At 38.8% G+C, this 19,261-nt stretch overlaps 1 protein-coding gene and 1 non-coding gene across 2 annotated transcripts in view; both read right to left on the bottom strand.

Annotated features, from left to right (window-relative positions):
• Positions 1–774: 774 nt before the first annotated feature.
• LOC122079322 (transcription initiation factor TFIID subunit 5-like) overlaps positions 775–19,261 on the bottom strand; it is a 40,588-nt gene continuing 22,101 nt past the window's right edge. Inside the window, exons 8-9 of the mRNA XM_042645696.1 lie at positions 1,934–2,187; positions 775–1,418 (exon numbers count right to left, since the gene is read on the bottom strand). Coding sequence (XP_042501630.1) covers positions 1,052–1,418; positions 1,934–2,187 — 621 coding nt within the window. The 3' untranslated portion in view covers positions 775–1,051. The remainder of the gene's footprint in view (positions 1,419–1,933; positions 2,188–19,261) is intronic.
• LOC122080463 lies at positions 4,738–4,843 on the bottom strand. The gene has a single exon (XR_006140757.1). It is a non-coding gene; the product is annotated as a small nucleolar RNA R71 (small nucleolar RNA).

The raw sequence follows: 19,261 nt of genomic DNA, 5'->3' as shown, positions 1-19,261 counted from the left end.
ACAGGACTAGGAGGGCTGGAAAGCCAAGAACCTTTGACCCCATTAAGAATGCAATTTTCTGTGTCTAAACAACAAACGTAGTCAGCAAGGTTAACCAAGAAAAAATGAACATAATGTACCACCATAGAGGTACAACTGGTGTCCAAAGACCAAACCATGGGAGAGTACGCTTCTGAAAGCACTCTCTGCATTGCAGCTCAAGAAAAACAGATGGGAGTAGGGAATATAATTTGACCGCTTGAGAACTGTTTCTAGCTGGCATCTCTCCAGTTAATAATATAATTCAATACCAAAGAGAAGAAAAAATTAAAACCAATTACACAAAAGGCCAACCTCAAGAAACTTGGATACATTTTGGAGGGGGTGGGGGGGGGGAGGGAGGAAGCTCTAGGAGAACAATATACCTGTTCTTTGGGGAGTCAAAACAATAGAAGTAGTTCCTTAGGGATCAGGTTTGTTTAGTTGCCCCCTTAATTGGATCACTGAGATCATTTGATCAATTTGAATTCTAATCCATGTGAAGTCTTACATATCCTATAATAAGCTCCTAGTATGTATGTCCACATATCAACTCATATAAACCCACATATATATATATATATATATATATAAACATATATTCTAAGATTCCAGGATTTTTTTATCATACCCTGAGATTTAAGATTCGATGGATCAATGACATCTACTGGCACTTGGGTAACAAAGACCTTTAAGAGTGAACTGTCCTTCTAATGAAAATGCAGTAGTTCGGCATACAAGAAAGGAACAACTACAGAATATAAAGATGCTCTCATTCAACCTCATATATCCATTTACATAATTATCCTCAACAGTCACAATATACAAAATTATCTATGGATATTCTCATCCCATATGAGAAAAAGAAAAAGAAAAAGAAAAAACCCTTACTTTTCACTACCATATCAGTAACTAGATAAACATTCGTCTAAAATATCTAAAACTGATGTTTATGATCAATTAATATATCAGAAGACTTGAGCTTTGCAAGTTGAACATGCACTGAGTCATTCAAGTGACAAGAGTGCCCTTCTCACTCCCAAAACTTGGAAGAGATGCTGTCCTCATTTGAAGCAATTGGATGAGTAGCACGGGTGAAGTCCCTGAAGTATGCTAATCCCGGTTCTACACCACAGCTGGCAGTAACCATTCGAGACCCATTAACAGCCATGGCAGAGCACCCAATTCCGGTGTCTGATTCATCAGGAATACAACATTCCAAAGAATTTGTTTGCACACCTGTATCAGTCTCCCAAACCTTGACGTAGAAATCTTCTGGCCCTCCACTGACTATTTTATATGGATCAATTTGTAAAAGTGATACAGGACCCACGTGTCCATCCAACTCTGCCATAGGTTCTGGTTTCTCTTGGTTTTTCCTAATATCCCACAGCATCACTCTGCACAATACAAAAACATGGTTAATTCTGACCATCCAGGCTCCCAATTTCATTTGCATGTTATGGGCCAACATTATGTGATTAATCCAATATCGATATCCATCAAAATATCTAATTATTTGGACAATTGAAGGAACTACATTGAATGATAGAAGGTGGAATTTGGATAGGTCACAAATAATTCAGTAAAAATACTTTGGGATTCTTATTGAGGCATTGAATTGGCTAAATCTTTCATAAATGTTGGGCACGGATATCAAGCACTAAACAACAGTATCTTCTCCATGCAGAGCACAAATATACAAGATCTGAAAAGAAATTTAATTCTTAGAATGAAAGCTCCACTGTCTGAAAAACCATTTGTCTCAAGTCAATAAAATTTCATGCCAACTACTTGGCCTTTTTTGAAGAACCAAGTAATCATGTCAAATAGAATCTCCCCCCTCCCTTTTTTGAAGAAGAGATTTGCAAAAGGAAAAAGGATTTAAAAAAGAAAGAAAAATAACAACTCTTACTTGTCATTTCCACCAGTGCAGATGAAGGATTTAGAGGGCAGCATCTCAAACGAGTACAGTTTTGGCTGATGAATTGCTGCTGTGAAAACTTTTCGCATTGTTCTCAGGTCAATTGCTGTAACTGCATTACCAGCAGCAATATAGCATAATGATTCATGAGATTTTATACCCACAGGTGCTCCAAGCACGCTAGTCATTCCCACACAGGAAGACAAGTGACCAGCAGATGACAAAGTCGTATCCCAAATCCTTACCTATTAATGGAATAGCCCAACAAAGAACCAACAAGAATAATCATATACAATTTTTTTTGTCGAATGCAAACGTTTAAGACATACATCAAGTACTGGGTAGAAGAATTCCATAAAAGTCCTAAGAGCTTGAGAATTCATCTAGGTTGATTAATTCTTATTTGGGTCCTCCTAGGCTTCACTATGCATGGTGAAAGTAATGCTCCACTACTTGCCATGTGGCCCCACCTATGTACTGCCATATGGCAGATAATGAAGCATTACACTTTACAAGGCTTAGTGTAGTTTTTCCATGGGTCCTCCTAGCCTTCACGATGCATAGTGAAGTGTAACACTTCACCATATGCCACATGGAACCACCTATGTGACAGATAGTGAAGCATATCACTTCACTATGCTTAGTGTAGTTTCCCTTCTTATTTCATTCGAAGTTTCATCTGAGTGGGACCTCCTGTTATATGGCTTCCCCACCCCCACAACCCAAAAGTGATAAAAAAAAAAAAAATGTTTGTTTCTACAACATCATAACCAAAAAGTAAAGGAACAACTGCATGGTTAGCTCCAAGAACATCGGAACCAAAAAGAAAGGAAAAAAAAAATCTACGCTCTAGTGGGGCAGGGTTTAGAATACTCGTCCTACTTCCATTTTTTGCCTCACCGTTTGCGCTGTCCAGGTGAAGGTGCTATGGTAATTTGCAAAACCAGAATAAAGACTAATATGGTTATTATATCTGATCGGGCTATAGTTATGCATGAAATTTTTATTTAATTATTATTTTTAACGGAACATCTGTGATTGGATTGATTCCATTTTGTTATTTTATTGTGATTGCAGGATTTTGAAGGTAAACAGAAATATCGAGATAATGGGTTGAAATTGTGCGTGCATGGAGATATTTATGAGATTCCAAAGATCTTGATACCGATCTGGTACAGAGAAGATATGATTGAAGGGTAGAATTGGCAATTGGATTTTTCAAGAGAGAAGGAAAGAAAAAAAAAAAAAAAATTAAGAAAGGAAAGAGAGAACCACATGGTTTCCTCCCTCTCTCTCACGTCTCACCTCTCACCTCTCACCTCTCACCTCTCACCTCTCCTACTTTCTCTCATCCTTCTCTCTCTCCTTGTCCAAAATAAAATAGGATTTGCCCTCTCCCACTTTTCCTAAAACATCTCTCATCTCTCTTTTATCTGTCCTTCATCTCACTCTCATGCCTTACTCTCTCACGCTCCGCCCTCACTTTCTCCTAAAATCTCTCTTTTCTCCAACTCACGCCACAACTCTATCTCATTCCCACAACCCTCTCTCCCACCGATCTTTACAACAGCCCTTTCTCCCATCTCACATTACCTTTATCCACCATCCCTAGCTCGTTCATCACGATTTCGCCTGGAGAAGATGTTGCAAAGATCATTTTCATCACATCGTACCTCATCACGAATGAATCCCTTCACCTGCGTTCGAGTCTCCATGGAAGAACACCGTCATTGCTGCTCCTCTTTAGTTGGCCCCAAGAGCGGCTAAGTTCCCCTTGTCTTTAAGTGTAGATGAACCGTTGACAATTGTTATTTTATTTTTGGTTTAAGCATACTTGATTGTTTGATGTTGAGACTCCATCCCTTTGTGGACGATTTTAATTGAATTATTTAATTTAGAGAATGTGCTTTTGTGATTCACATTTTCTATTCAAACAATAGTTTTTATCGAAATTTTGGTTGTACCAATGATAACCTTTAACTGACCGAGCTAAGTGTGCTAAGCATAAGCGAAAGACGATAGTGCTTGGCAAGATAGATTGTACCTAGGATGAACTAAAATTATCATTTTGTGGTTGCATTAGACTTGTAATTTTAATGAACCAGAGAATGTGCCAGAGTTAAATAACTATATCAATGGGGATTCGAAACCTAAATGCTGTTTTTCTCATCAATTCTCATTTTTGTTAATTAGTCATTAATTTAGTCTTAATTTTGCAAATTGATTTTCAAAACCACTTTCACATCATCTTAGTAGATTTATCCTTCCAGTTCCCTGTGGATTCGATCCCTTCTTACCATTGTTCTAGTAGTATTATTAGGGTTATTTTTTATTCATTCACGACAACGATCAAATTTTGGCACCGTTGCCAAGGAACCGAAGCACTGTTTGCTAAGATTGACTGAGTTGTTTCAGTTTTAATTTCAGAATTTTTTATTTTCTTCTTTAGTTTTAGTTCAACCATCGACTTATACATCAACCTCATGTATTAGGGTTCCTGCTGTTTAGGCAGCCTAATATGAGATAAAGTCTAGTGTTATTCAGATGCTCCCATCTTTTTATGGACTTGACAATAAGGAACCGTATAAACATTTCGATGAGTTTTTAGAGATATACTCCACTGTCAAAATCCAAAACTTTAGTGAAGATGTTCTAAAATTAACCTTGTTCGCATTTTCCCTCAAGGATAAGGCCAAACAATGACTCAATTCCTTGGATACTATAGTGATTACTACTTGGGCACAAATGCAACAACAGTTTATGAAAAAGTACTTCCCTATAGGTCAAAACAAACCATATTAGGCACACCATCACTAGCTTCTCGCAAGTTGATGGTGAACAATTTCATGAGGCCTGGGAAAGACTTAAGGATTTAGTTAAAAAGTGTCCCCATCATGCTGTACCCAAGTGGCAGTTAGTACAATGTTTCCATAATGGACTGACTGATAGACATAGACAAATGGTTGATACTTGTGGAGGCCCATTCATGCACAAAAGTGAGAATAAAGCTTGGCACTTGTTCGAGACCCTTAGTGAGAATCCCTTTCATCATTTGTCAACCACTAGAATTGAAGCCCCCATTGTCGGATCCCAAAAGAAAGATGGCCCCTATGAGGTAGGTCAATTTGTGGCTGCAAACACCAAAGTGGACGTGCTTTCTGAAAAACCTAGACCGCTTGTTGTCCCTAGGGCAGATTTCTAGGCAATCCCCTCCACCTCATATTTATCAGGACGCATGTACTCTCTGTGTCGGTTCTTCCCATTATGTGGGTGATTGTCCTTTAGCTGTGCAATTCCCTGAATATGTTCAAAGAACAAGCATAGGGTGCCCAGAGTTTCTCTAGACAGGGTAATGATCCATATTCTCAGACCTATAACCCTGGTTGGAGGAACCACCCAAACTTTGGATGGAAACAACCCAATAGTTTCCAAAATCCACCACATAGGCAGAATTTTTTCACTTGACAGACTGCCTATAGAGATATGCAACAGCCACCTCTACCACCACCCTTGAGTTCATTATTAGAGGAAAAGGTATTGCGTGCTTTAAATGGGTTGGACAAGAACACACAACTTTTACATTCCCATACTCAAATCTCTCACTATGCTAGAAACCTAACTGGGTCACTTAGCTGATGCCATTAGTAAGAGAGGAGGCTAACTACCAAGCGAAGTGGTAGGAAATCCTAATAGTTAGCCTAGGAATTGCGTTTTCTATGAACAAGCTAAGGCAATCATGACTTTAAGGAGTGGCCGAATATTGGGAACCAATGAACAGAAGTCCCTTGCAGAGGATTCTGAGAAAGAGGCAAGTCCAGAGCCCATTCCTGAAGCTCCTCAAGCTTCCAAGGACATTGAGATTGAATAAGTTGAGGAGGGCAGTAACTTATATGCCTAAAGTCCATTTCCTCTCTCGTTTAAAGCCTCTTTCTTTTTCTGCATTTGGCAAGAAAGGTTTAAAAATGGAAAAGATGACGGAATTGTTCAACCAAGTCCAGATCAACCTTCCTCTTCTAAATGCCATAAAACAAGTTCCAGCCAATGCTAAGTTCTTGAAAGACTTATGTACTCCAAAAGCATAAGCTGAAGACCCACATTCCAAAAACTGTCCATCTTCCTGAGCAAATGCAGTCCTATTCAATAAACTTCCCCCTAAGCTTAAGGATCTATAAGCACCTCTCATATCTTGCACCATTGGGATCCTTCCCATTGAGCGTGCACTCCTTAATCTAGGGGTGAGTGTGAATATTTTGCCTAGCTCGATTTGTGATCAATTTGGGTTTGGAGAATTAAAGCATATAAAGGATATTCTCCAACTTACTGATTGTTCAATAAAAACCCCTAGAGGCCTTATTATGGATGTATTAGTTAAGGTTGATGAGGATGAGCTCTATTTTCCAGTAGATTTCCTTGTTCTTGACATGGAAACACCTACTAATAGGAAACCACAGTCAATAATCTTAGGACATCCACTCTTGGCCACTGCCAATGCATGCATCAATTGTAGATTAGGTGCAATGGATATTTTCGTTGGTAATAAGAAACCCCGATTGAAAATCTTCAATGCTTTTATAGGGGCCTGACGTGAGGAAGAGTATTTTTCCATTGATATGATAGATGAGGTGGTAGTAGAGTGCACCTCGGAGATATTAGCAGAAGCCCCGGTGTAGCAGTGTTTGACCTTCTTTGGAGGTGATGATTTTGATATTGATTCTTACATTGCAGAGGTCAATATTCTGTTAGATGCTCCTCCCTTTTCGACCGTCCTCCTTAGACTAGCAAGTTTGAGTCCCTCCCTCCTTTGGTTGAGAAGCCAACATTGAGTTTTATTAAGTCTCCATTAGTGTTAGAGCTTAAACCATTACCAGATTCATTGAAGTATGCTTTCTCAGGATCAAATGAGACACTACCTATCATTATTGCTTCCAGCTTGACATTTGATCAAGAAAGCAAACTGCTGGATGTTCTCAAAGAACATAAGGCTGCCATTGGATGGTCGGTGGCTGATTTGAAAGGTATTAGCCCATCAATTTGTATACATCGTATCTACTGTGATGATGGAGTTAAACATTTTCGGGATATGCAAAAGAGATTGAATCCTAACATGAAGTTATCAAGAAAGAGGTGGTGAAATGGTTAGATGCAGACATTATTTACCCCATCTCTAACAGAATGTGGTGAATCCCACTCAAGTTGTGCCTAAGAAGTCGGGCAGTACTGTCACGACCAGGGTGATAGGATCCCTACTCGTAATACCACAGGTTAGCAGGTATGCATTGATTATCGAAAATTGAATTCCGTCACCCACAAGCATTAATTCACCGTTCAATGATCAGATCCTAGAGAAATTATCATGCCAAAACCATTTTTGTTTCTTAGATGGCTATCCAGGTTATAATCAGGTAGTTGTTGTCCTGAAGACCAAGAGAAAACTACTTTTATATACAACTATGATACATTTGCTTTCCGGCGGATGCCCTTTGGGCTATGTAATGCCCCCGCTACCTTCCAGAAGTGTGGTGTCTATTTTCTCTAACATGGTGGGGGAGTTTCTTGAGGTATTCATAGATGATTCCTCTGTTTTTGGGTCGTCCTTTAATGATTGTTTCTTAAAATTGACCAAAGTTTGGAAATGTTGTATGAAGGACAAATCTGATTCTGAGTTGGGAGAAGACCATTTCATGGTTCAACAACATCGTTCTATGTCACATTGTGTCTGAACATGGGAAAGAGGTTGACAAGGCCAAGGTTGATTTGATTGCCAAACTCCCATAATGTAGGAGTAGATTACAAGAACTAACCCCCACAATGTATAACCCCAAACAATACACTTAGATCTTAGAAAAGAAACAAAGCTAGAAGATAACCCTTACAAGTAAATAAACAACCCCAGGAAGAAGACCTAAGATTGACAACCAAGAACAAACCCTAAGAAAGAGAAACAACCCTACGGCTAGGGTTAGGAGAGAATACCTGCGGTTGGGGCTGTAGGCCTCTGATGAGGCTGCAACCTGGGTCGAAGACAGCCCTCAAGGTGAGGAAGAAAACCTCCAATTATGAAAGAATTCTGTCCGCTGGTCTTAAAGTTCTGCAGTTTCTTGATTCCAAGACTTAAGAGAGAGAAAATGGCCAAAACTTCAAGAACTGATGCTAACCTGATTGGACAGACCTGAAGTGTGGATCGAATGCCCTTTGGACTGTAAGGGACAGCAGCTGAAAGTCCTGATCGAAACAGAGTTCTATTGTTGAGAGAAGTGGGGGTCAATTGGTCTTCCAAGAGGGATCTTGAGCTGGTCGATTCTGGCTGCAGGAGGTCTTATTGGGCTGATCGATGGAGAGTAATATTGCTGGACAGAATTGATGATTCTTGAACAATTTCAGTCACAGTAAACTAGAACAGAATTGGGAATACAAGAGAAAACAAGATAATGTGGGAGAGGAAGTGGCTATCTCAGCCTGGGCTTCTCACCCACAGGTATCTTAGCTGTTCTAAGCATTTAGTTGCAAACTTTCTTTTATTCAAATCTGAGCAATAATGGTACATATGCCTCTCTATTTATAGAGGGAAGTTTACAATCATAATATGACTAGGAATTCAAAATAGACCTAGGATAGGCCTAGGACTAGACACTCCTATTGCATCTAGGACTGGAAATAGACTAAGACTAGAACTAGGGCTGATAGGCCTTAATAGGACTTACAATCGATGGGCCACAAAATAAGATAAAAGAAATTAAAATAACACTTAAGTGAAAGCCTAATTTGATGGGGCCATTGGGCCCATAATTAATTACATTAAATCAGCCCTCAATTAAGAGGCAATTGTGATCCTTTGGGTTGGGCTTCCTCCTGCGATAGCCTAGCCCATAATAGGGATCTACATCATCCCACCTCCCACTTCTGTTCAACAGGTCCGTTCATTTCTAGGCCATGCAGGCTTCTATAGGTGATTCATTAAGGACTTCAGTACTATATATAGACCCTTGTGCAATTTGCTTGCCAAGGATGCACATTTTGTTTTTGATGATGCCTGCCTTTGAGCCTTCTATACTATTAGAGCTTTATTGTTTGCAGCACCCATAATCTAGCCCCCGGATTGGTCCCTGCCTTTGATATTAAGTGTGATGCCTCTGACTATGCTGTTGGAGCAGTTTTAGGGCAAAGAGTGAACAAGAAACCCATTTTTATATATTATGCTAGTAAGACTTTCTCAGAAGTTCTATTGAATTATACTATGACTGAGAAGGAATTGCTAGTTGTTGTGTTTGCTCTCGATAAATTCCAGTCTTCCCTCTTAATCCAAGGTTGTGTTGTATTTTCGTCATGCAACTCTTAGGCATTTACTTCCCAAGAAAGACATAAAACCTAGATTGATTAGACGGATTCTTCTACTGCAGGAATTTGATTTGGAAATTCGAGACAAGAAAGGTTCCGAAAATGTGGTAGCAGATCATCTTTTTTAGGATCTTAGTTAAGTCTCCCTCTACCACTGAGTTTGTTTGATAATCCTGCTCTGATGAACTAATACTCCTTGGTTTGCACACATTGTGACTATTTAGCTATTGGGAAGATTCCTGTTGGGTGATCTAAGCAAGAAAAATATTCTTTTCTCTACTTAAGTTCTTTCATTAGGAGGATCTGGAGTTATTTAGATATTGTCCTGACCATAGTTAGTCATAGCCGCCAATGCGAACCAAGACGGTGGAGGGCTGTCTAAGCGCTTAGGCGAAAAGGCGACCAAGTGTTATTTTTTTTTTATTTTCCTCTTTTCTAATTCTATTTAGTAAGCTACATATACTTTATATAAAAAAAAAATCAACATTAAGCCACATAAAATCATTAAGAATCAACATTAAGCCACATCAAATCATAAAAAATCAACATTAAGTCATAAAAAATCATCATTTAGATAAATACTCTTGTTCTATAATAAGTTTGACAGTCAAATGATTTTATTTTTACGTAAGACTTTTTGTGTTAGCTATAACATAAAATCAAATTTCCAACAAGTCTAAGATTACTTAAATCTGAGTAGTAATGACAAAGTTATATTCCAGACAAACTTATTTTAAAGTGCACGAATGATATTAAAATCTCATGAATGAAAATAATTTTATGGATATCAAAACAAAAGATTATTTTCCAGGACTTTTGGTTTTTAGCAATGTTTTTAACATGATAAGATTTATAAAATTTCCATAATTGAGAAAAACCCCAACATTTAAAAGTTGAAAATTGCCCCTATAACCAAAATCAAGTTTTGTTCTTAGACTGAGGGGTTGCCTTTTTGTCATTTTAGAATTTTATTTTTAAACTATTTTTATTGGATTCAAATAGGGGGTATTTGTTTATTTATGAATAACATCTTAAGTAAATGAAATTAAATGATATTTGGCATAAATAAGTGCCAAAACACATGGCAACATGCAGTGCAATAAGGAAATTGTTGCCTAGGACCCAGGCAAACCGCCTGGACGTCAAGTTGTTGCCTAGGCAACGCCTTGACAACTATTGTCCTGACCAGGTTAACCATCGTTGTGTCCCAGAGTGAATTTAGCAGTATCATTACCTTTTGTTACACTCTTAAATGTGGTAGGCATTTCAATGGCAAAAAAAATTGCCACCAAAGTTTTTCAGAGTGGTTTCTTTTAGCCAACTATTTATAAGGATGCACATATGTTTTTCCGTAACTATGTCCAATGTCAGAAAGTCAGAAACATGTCTCGAAGGTGCATGGTGCCCCTTAATCCCATTTTAGTTGTTGATATTTTTTATGTTTGGGGTATAGATTTTATGGGACCCTTCTCTTCATCTTTCGGCTTTGAGTACATTCTTGTTGCAGTGGATTATATGTCCAAATTGGTTAAAGCAATGGCCATTAGAACCAATGATCACAAGGTGGTGGTTAAGTTTGTACAGTGTCATATTTTTTATGGCATCATTAGTGATAGTGGCTCCCATTTTAAGCACTAAAATTTTGGAGCTCTACTACAGAAGTATTCTATTACTCATAAAGTTGCCACACCCTATCATCCGTAGACCAGTGGTTAAATAGAGGTGTCCTAATAGAGAGATCAAGTGCATCTTTGAGAAAACGGCTAGGCCTGATAGGAAAGATTGGTTTTTTATACTAGATGATGCATTATGGGCCTATTGTACTACTTATAAGACTCCATTGGCATGTCCCCTTACCGATTGGTATTTGGGAAAGCTTGTCACTTACCCGTTGAGTTGGAACATCGTGCTTATTGGGCCATTAAAACATTTAATTTTGATACGGTCAAAGCTAGTTCCAACTTTCATCTTCAACTCTTAGAGTTGGAAGAAACGCAAAGTGAAGCCTATGAGAGCTCACAAATTTAAAAGGCTGGACTAAAGCATTTCACGATAAAATATTGTTCGGAAGTCCTTTGCTTTTAACCAGAAAGTGTGGTTGTTTAATTCTAAATGACGCCTCTTTCCTGGTAAGCATCGTTCTCATTGGGATGGCCCCTTCGTGGTCACTCAAGTGTCTCCCCATGGTGCTATTACAATTCAAGATCCTAAAACAGGGCACACTTTCAATGTTAATGGGCATCACCTTAAGCCTTATGTGGATGGTATTACAGATGACCATGTCATTAAGTCTGTTGACTTGATCCACCCGGTTTATGAGTTCCACTGTGGCTGAAGATGGTAAACTTAGCGCTTGTGGGAGGCAACCTACCATTTTAACTTGTGTTTCCTTTTAGTTTTTGTTTCAGGTATAGTGTGGGAACGTCACCATGCCCATGCCAATGCCAGTGCCAGTGGATGGTAACAGCACTTCTGTCCATCAAGTTGTATTATTCCTTCCCTTAACTTGGCTTTATTCCCCTTGTTTTATATTGCTTATTCTTTTGCATGCCATAGGGGACAACGTCATTTAAGTTGGGGAGGGTGAATTTGTGAACAACTTGCACAACTTCAAACTCTGATCATTATGTGAATTCACAATTTTTTTTTTCCAATTTAGAACATTTAATGTCTTTATCAAGAGTTATAATAGGAGATTCTAGAGTTGGTTGATGTTTTTTAATAGTTAATTAAACTTAAGAACACCATTTCTCTTCCACTGTTGGTCAAATTTTTCGTTGAGACCTGGATTTCCATCTTTGGTGAATGTTTATGATAATTCATGTGTAACTATGCAAAGCCTTATGTGGTTGAAAATTTTCAAAAACCATGCATTTATAACTTCCTCCTTAGCAATCGGGTCTCTTTGCCATAAGCATTGAGTTTCGCATCAAACAATTAGAATGTCTGAATTATTTAGCTTTAAAACAAACTTCCTAATTAGTAACCAAGCCTCTTTGTCACAAACATTGAGCTTTGCGTAGAACCGTTGGAACGTTGGAAATTTTTTTACTCTTTAATCTAATCTTAACCCATAGCCTGCTTGGGTTGAGTAAGCAAGGTTTAAGATCTCGCTCTCGCCCCCCCATCTCGCTGATCCAAAAAAGCGAGATCTGGCGAGATCTCAGCATCCTGGTCCACTCGATGGCCATATGGTCATTGTAGCCCCTAGTATTTACCCTATTTTAGGCTTTCTAAACACAATAAAAACATCAGTTTTTTTAGAAATCAAACCTAAAATGGTACTTTGACTTCGTACTTTATCTAAGCACTCTCCGACTCTTCGGACCCTAGGCCAATATGCTCTATTCCACAATCCACATTTCACAATCAACACATGACACAACATAATCACAAGAATTTAAAAGACATCATAGATAATTACTTAATTGTTTAACAATTAACATTGATGGCTAATGAGTCACATTCACATATATTGAAAATTAAAGTAACTCCAAATGTGGATGAGGAGGAACTATTCTCTACTCTTTAAACTTCAATGAGTGTAGGATGGAGATCATCAAGCAAAAGCACCAAAACTCTTACTCCTTAGTGTTTTTTCTTATAAAAAAAGGTAGAGAGAGAGAGAGAGAGAGAGAGAGAGAGAGAGAGAGAGGCGAGATATAGGCGAGATTTCGGTTGAGTTTTTGTACAATTATAACTTGTCATACATCTCATCTCGCCTTTTTGAAAAAGAGAAATATTAGCGAAGATCTTGCTGAGATCTTTAAACCATTTGAGTAAGTCTAAGGGGTGTTTTACACCTAATTCCTTAAAGCCCTTTGGTTGAGAATAATTGACCTAAAGCTTGTTACATGATCCATCTAGAAAGCTTAAGAGGTCAGCACATTGCACAGATTGAAGCAGTTGTGAAAAAAACAAAGCACGGTAATGAATAGTGGGCTTGTGTAGCACTTGGACATTATTACATAACTTAAGATGAGTGGTTTTGAATTTATGAATAGTAGTTGGCTAGCTTCAAAGAGTTATCGTTCTTTGTTTATGTTTCTGTTGGATTTTATTGGCATGCTTAAGGATCCTTGCTAGTTATTCATTGATGATGATTTTACCTGCTTCTGAGTGGTTAAATTAAGCCAATGGAGTGATAACCAGAGTAGTTTCATTTTCTTTCACTCAAGGACGGGCAAAAGTGCAAGTTGGGGAGTGTGGTCAGGCTATAATTATGGATGAAATTTCTATTTAATTATTATTTTTAATGGGATATCTATGATTGAATTGATTCCGTTTTGTTCTTTTATTGTGATAGTAGGATTTCCAAGGTAAACCGAAATATCGAGATAATTGGTTTAAGTTATGCATGCATGGAGGTATTCATGAGATTCCAAAGGTCTCGGTGCTGATCTGGTACAGAGAAGATATAATTGAAGGGTAGAATTGGATTTCCCATGAGAAAACGAAAAAAAAAGAGAGGAAAGACCACGGTTCTCTCTTTCATGTCTCATCTCTCCTTGTCCAAATTAAAATAGGACTCTCCCTCTCCCACTTTTCCTAAAAAATGTCACTCCTAGATTCTCTCATCTCACTCTCATGCCTTTCTCTCTCTCACTTTCTCTCTCGGATCTATCCCTCTCTTTTCTCCCACTCACGCCATCTCTCTCTCCCTTTTCTCCCTCCTCCCTAAAAAAAAGCCACACACATCTTTGCTCTCTCTCACTGACTCACACCATAACTCAATCTCATTCCCATAACCCTCTCTCCCACCGATCTTCACAACAGCCTTTTCTCCCATCTCATGCTACCTTTATCCACCATCCCTAGCTGGTTCATCACAGTTTCACCTGAAGAAGACATTGCAGAGATCATCTTCATCGTTTCGTACCACATTGCCGCTGAATCCCTTCACCTGTATTCGTGTCTACATGGAAGAACATCATCACTGCTGCCCTTTTTCAGTTGGCCCCATGAGCGGCTAAGTTCCCTTTGTCTTTAGGTTGTAGATGAACCATTGATAATTGTTACTTAGTTTCTGGTTTAAGCATACTTCATTGTTTGATGTTGAGACTCCATCCCTCTATGGATGATTTTAGTTGGATTATTTAGTTTAGAGAATGTGCTTCTGTGATTCATTATGATTCATATTTTCTATTCAAACAATAGTTATTATCGAAATTTTGGTTGTACCAGTGATAGCCTTTAAGTGACTGAACCAAGCATGCTAAGAGGATGCGAAAGACGATAGTGCTCAACAAGATAGGTTATACCTAGGATGAACCAGGATTATCATTCTATGGTTGCATTAGACTTGTAGTTTTAATGAACCAGAGTATCTGCTAGAGTTAAATAATCATGTCAATGGGGATTCGAAACCTAAAGGTTGTTTTCTTATCAATTTTGTTAATTAGTAGTCAATTTTGTCTTAATTTTGCAAATTGATTTTCAAAACCACTTTCACATCATCTTAGTAGATTTAGCCTTCCAATTCCTCGTGGATTCGATCCCTTCTTACCATTGATATGATTGTTTAACTCTGTGTCGATCAGGTAGTGTCTCCAATATTAAGAATTTGAATAACGACATAGAGTTCCAAATCATATGTAGAATACCTTCTGTTTGCATCATTCAACTTCTCACTGAGAAGGCAATTGGGTGACTAACTTGCATAGGCACTCCTCCTATCCCATCATGGGATACATTGGTAGCCACTTCAAACAGGAGATCAAAATTTGGTAGGCTAAGCACCGGGGCTTCCGTTATCTTCTGTTTGATCAAGTTGAATGCTTTAGTGGCAGCCATGGTCCATTGGAATGGCGCTTTTCCTCATTTTGTGCACTCGATGATAGGTGCCATAATAGCGGTGAAATTCCACATGAACCGTCCATAGAACGAGGCAAGGCCATGGAAACTTTGAACCTCCGTCAAAGTCTTAGGAATAGGCCAATCTACCACACTCTTAACCTTCTCGGGGTCGGCTTTTACACCTTGAGATGACACAGTAAAACCAAGGAATATAACCTTGGGCAACATAAAGGAACACTTCTTCAAATTGACGTAGAGCTCTTCCCATAGCACCATAATCACACGCCTCAAATGTTCAAGATGCTCATCTTGTGCCTTGCTATAAATTAAGATGTCATCAAAGAACACCACAAGGAACTTGCTAATAAAGGGACATAGCATATGAGTCATCACTCGCATAAAGGTACTAGGTGCATTGGTAAGGCCAAAGGGCATAACCTTCCATTTGTATAGTCCTTCCTCTGTCTTGAATGCCATCTTCCATTCATCCCCAGGGCAAATCCTAATTTGATGATACCCACTTTGTAAATCAATCTTCGAAACGTTATCATCCAAACGGGGGAATGGGAAATCTGTACTTTATCGTGATCTTGTTGATAGCACAGCTATCAATACACATACGCCATGATCCATCCTTAGATGTTAATAGGGCTAGGGCTGGTGCGGCACAATGGTTCATGCTCTCTACTAGAAAACCCTTTCATAAAAGGTCATCCACTTGTCTCTCGACATGCTCAGTGGGGCTGAGATGATAAGTGGGCAGATTTGGTAGTATTGATCCATGCACTCGATCAATAGCATGTTGTATGTCCCTCATAGGTGGTAGCTCATCCGACAGCTCATCGGGCACCAAATCTAAAAAATCAGGTAACAAGTCTCTGATGGGTTGAGAATGTGTCGCCTCTTTTACCGGTTCAATTTCCTTTGTAACAAGGGCTAAAATCAGTCAGGTTTCTTCACTTGTAGTCAAGAACTCTCTATGGGGCAGCACACACAATTTCTTATCCACCATGTGTCTCTTGCTTGTATTTGCTTTGTATGGTTCTTTCTTCTATTCAAGAGCTTCTTTGGAAGGGATCTTCTCAATATTCTTCAAAACATGTTATCTTCATACCTGGGCAACCGTCAACTTAGCTTTCACTTGAGGTATGTTGAGTGGGTTTAATGTAAGTGGCTTGGCATTATGTTCGAAGAAACACTGGTTCTTGGTACCACCAACCAAAACATTATTGTCATATAGCCTCGGTCTTCCAAGCAACACATCAGTTAGCACCATAGGGATGACATCACACCACACATTCTCTTCATATCCTGAGATCTTCAATGGCACAAAACATCACTGATTTACAGCCATGGTGTTGTTGTCAATAAGTGACACCTTGTATGGTTGTGGATGTGGTTTGGTATTGAGCTGTCCCTCAATCACAAAAGCTTGAGACACCTTATTCACGCAACTTTCGGTCCACAATCACTTGAGCCTTGTGAGGCCCATTAGACATCAACGTATAGAAGATATTGTCTCCCCAATCTTCTCCTTTTGCTTCAACAACAGAACTTTTGCGACCACATTAATAGTAGCATATGGATCACCATCTTCTTGTGCATATTTAGCCTCATAATCATCTTCCATTCCTTCAACGACATTCACAGCCCAATCATCATCTTGGGGTTCATGGACTTGCATGTCCGGGTTGGATTCAATTGGGGTGATGATGGAATTGGCTCTCCCAAGTTTAGGACAGAGTTTGGCGTAATGTCCAGTACCACAACAACTGAAACACTTCAAAGCCGTTGTCTCTCCCGTAACCATAGGACTCTTACCCTTATCCTGTGTGACTTGCGGAGCTTGGGTAGGGAATCCACTAGGTTTATTTGGTGCAAACGGCCTCTTAATCTCTGTGGGCTGGTTATACCTTCTAGGGGTTGATTTGATCAAATCTTCCGCCTCTAGAGACTTTTCAATACATGCATTTAAAGATGAGAGTCCCCCCACACCAATTTTATCATGGATAGCATGTCGTAGTCCCAACTTGAATCAAGACATAAGCAGTTCCTCATCCACGTGATAAGCACTTGTGCGTGAGAGCAAATCATTAAACTTATCAATGTATTCCTCGACAATCATTGTACCTTGTCGAAGAGTGCTAAGCATGTTGAAGAGAAGGCGTCGATATGTTGGGGGAAGGTATCTCTTGTTGAGTATTAATTTAAGTTCTTCCCAATTACGAGGCTCTCTCGTCTCCAGATAAGTCTACTCTCTTCAGCTTTCCACCAATCCTCAGCACCACTGTTAGTTTGGTGATAGCAAGTTGGACCTTCCTTTCCTCAGACATGCGGTACCATCGAAAATAGTCATTTAATGCATTCAGCCAGTCATGGAAGTAGAGGGGGTCATATTTTCCATGATACTCCAAGTCCAACTTCACCTTTTGTGTGTCATTAGGGGAAAATTGGGATCCATCATGTTCATCAAACTCTTCACCTCCACCATACGTACGGGCTGGTACGTTCCTTCGAGCGGGGAATAGAAACCTTCTTAGTGCATTAGGATTATCATTCACCGTACGCTGAGCATTAGATTGGGCAGCAGTAGTCTCCTTCAACTCTTCAAACTTCAAGTCCATAGTATGCATCAATGTGTTCAGCCGTCAGAGGGATTTCATCACAACCTCTAGTGAGTATTGGTTGGAGCTCTCTTTAGCCATAGCTCTGATACCAATTAATGTAGAAGTAGGTTCACACTAGGCAAACAAACTCCCAATATTTAAATAGCCCAAACCAAAGTAATTCTGAACACTCAAAACCAGTCTTCGCAGAAACTAGAAATAGAACCAGAGAAGGAAAGCTTTCAACAAAGAAGTTAGGATGACAAAACCTGTCCAGAAGTATCCAAGAACAACTTAGAAAAATCACTCCCAGTAGCAGGCAGCAACTCAACACAGAACCCAACAATAGCTAACACCTTTCTAGAAAAAATTGGGTTTCGGCTAGAACATGGAGAAACCCACGGTTCAGTTATGGATGTGTAGCAGCATGGTTCAAGATCTCGACAAGATCTCGTTTTTTTAATTTAGCGAGACGAGATCACAGGTGAGGTGTAAAAATGACAAGATCTCGCCGAGATCTCGCCAATATCTTGCCAAATCTCGTCTCTTTACTTAAAAAAAAAAAAAAAAAAAAAAAAAAAAACTAAGGAGCAAGAATTTTGGTGCTTTTACATGAGGATCTCCATTCCTATACTCATTGAAGCTTAAAGAGTAGAGAATATTACCTCCTCATCCACATTTGGAGTTACTTTTCTTCTCAAAAACCAGTTTAGATAAAAAAAACTTCTCAAACCCATTTTTTCATGGAAAAATCATCAATACTTATTAGTTTACATTGGGGTTTTTTTTTTTGGTGATGCATATCACTGATCTATGGATTCATGGAGGGAAATAAATTTTTCTGTTTCAATTTTTTTTTATGTTTTTATTTTTTTGTTTAAAATAAATGATGCATATTGACCTTATGCTGTTATGTAGCTTATGTTATGTCATTTCAAATTTTCAATGTTTGTTGATGTGACTCATCAGTCATCAGTCATCAGTCATCAATGTTAATTGTTAATCGTTAATCGATTAAGTAATTAGCTATGATGTCTTTTAAATTCTTATGATTATGGTGTATCAGGTGTTGATTGTGAAATGTGGATTATGGAATAAAGCATACTAGCCTAGGGTCCGAAGAGTCGGAAACTACTTACATAGGGTATTATAAAGTCAAAGTACCATTTTAAGTTTGATTTTTAAAAAACTGATGTTTCCATTACGTTTAGAAATCCCAAAATAGGGTAAACACCTAGTTTCAGGGACTACAAAGATCATATGACCACCGAGACGACCGCAAAAAAATACATGATCTCGATGAGATCTCTCTTTTTTGGATTAGCGAGATGGGAGGCGAGATCGAGATCTCAAACCTTCGGCAACAGGGGCTGAAACCCTAGTTGAGTGGCCCCCTTGAGGTGGACTTTGAACCCTCCAAAGGTTCTTCAAATATGCTGGACAGAAGAGGAGAAAAGGGCCCTGCCGATTTGAGTTTTGAAACCCTAAAACCTACAGTTGATCTTGAGATGTTGAGCTGATTCTCCCCAGGCTTCAATCCTTGTTAAGTCTTCAAATAAGCTTAATTTAATCCACACACATT

This window comes from Macadamia integrifolia, chromosome 5 (assembly GCF_013358625.1).
Source record: "Macadamia integrifolia cultivar HAES 741 chromosome 5, SCU_Mint_v3, whole genome shotgun sequence".
Lineage (NCBI taxonomy): Eukaryota > Viridiplantae > Streptophyta > Magnoliopsida > Proteales > Proteaceae > Macadamia > Macadamia integrifolia.
Note: the sequence above shows the minus strand (reverse complement) of the source record. Positions and strands in the feature narration are given on the sequence as shown.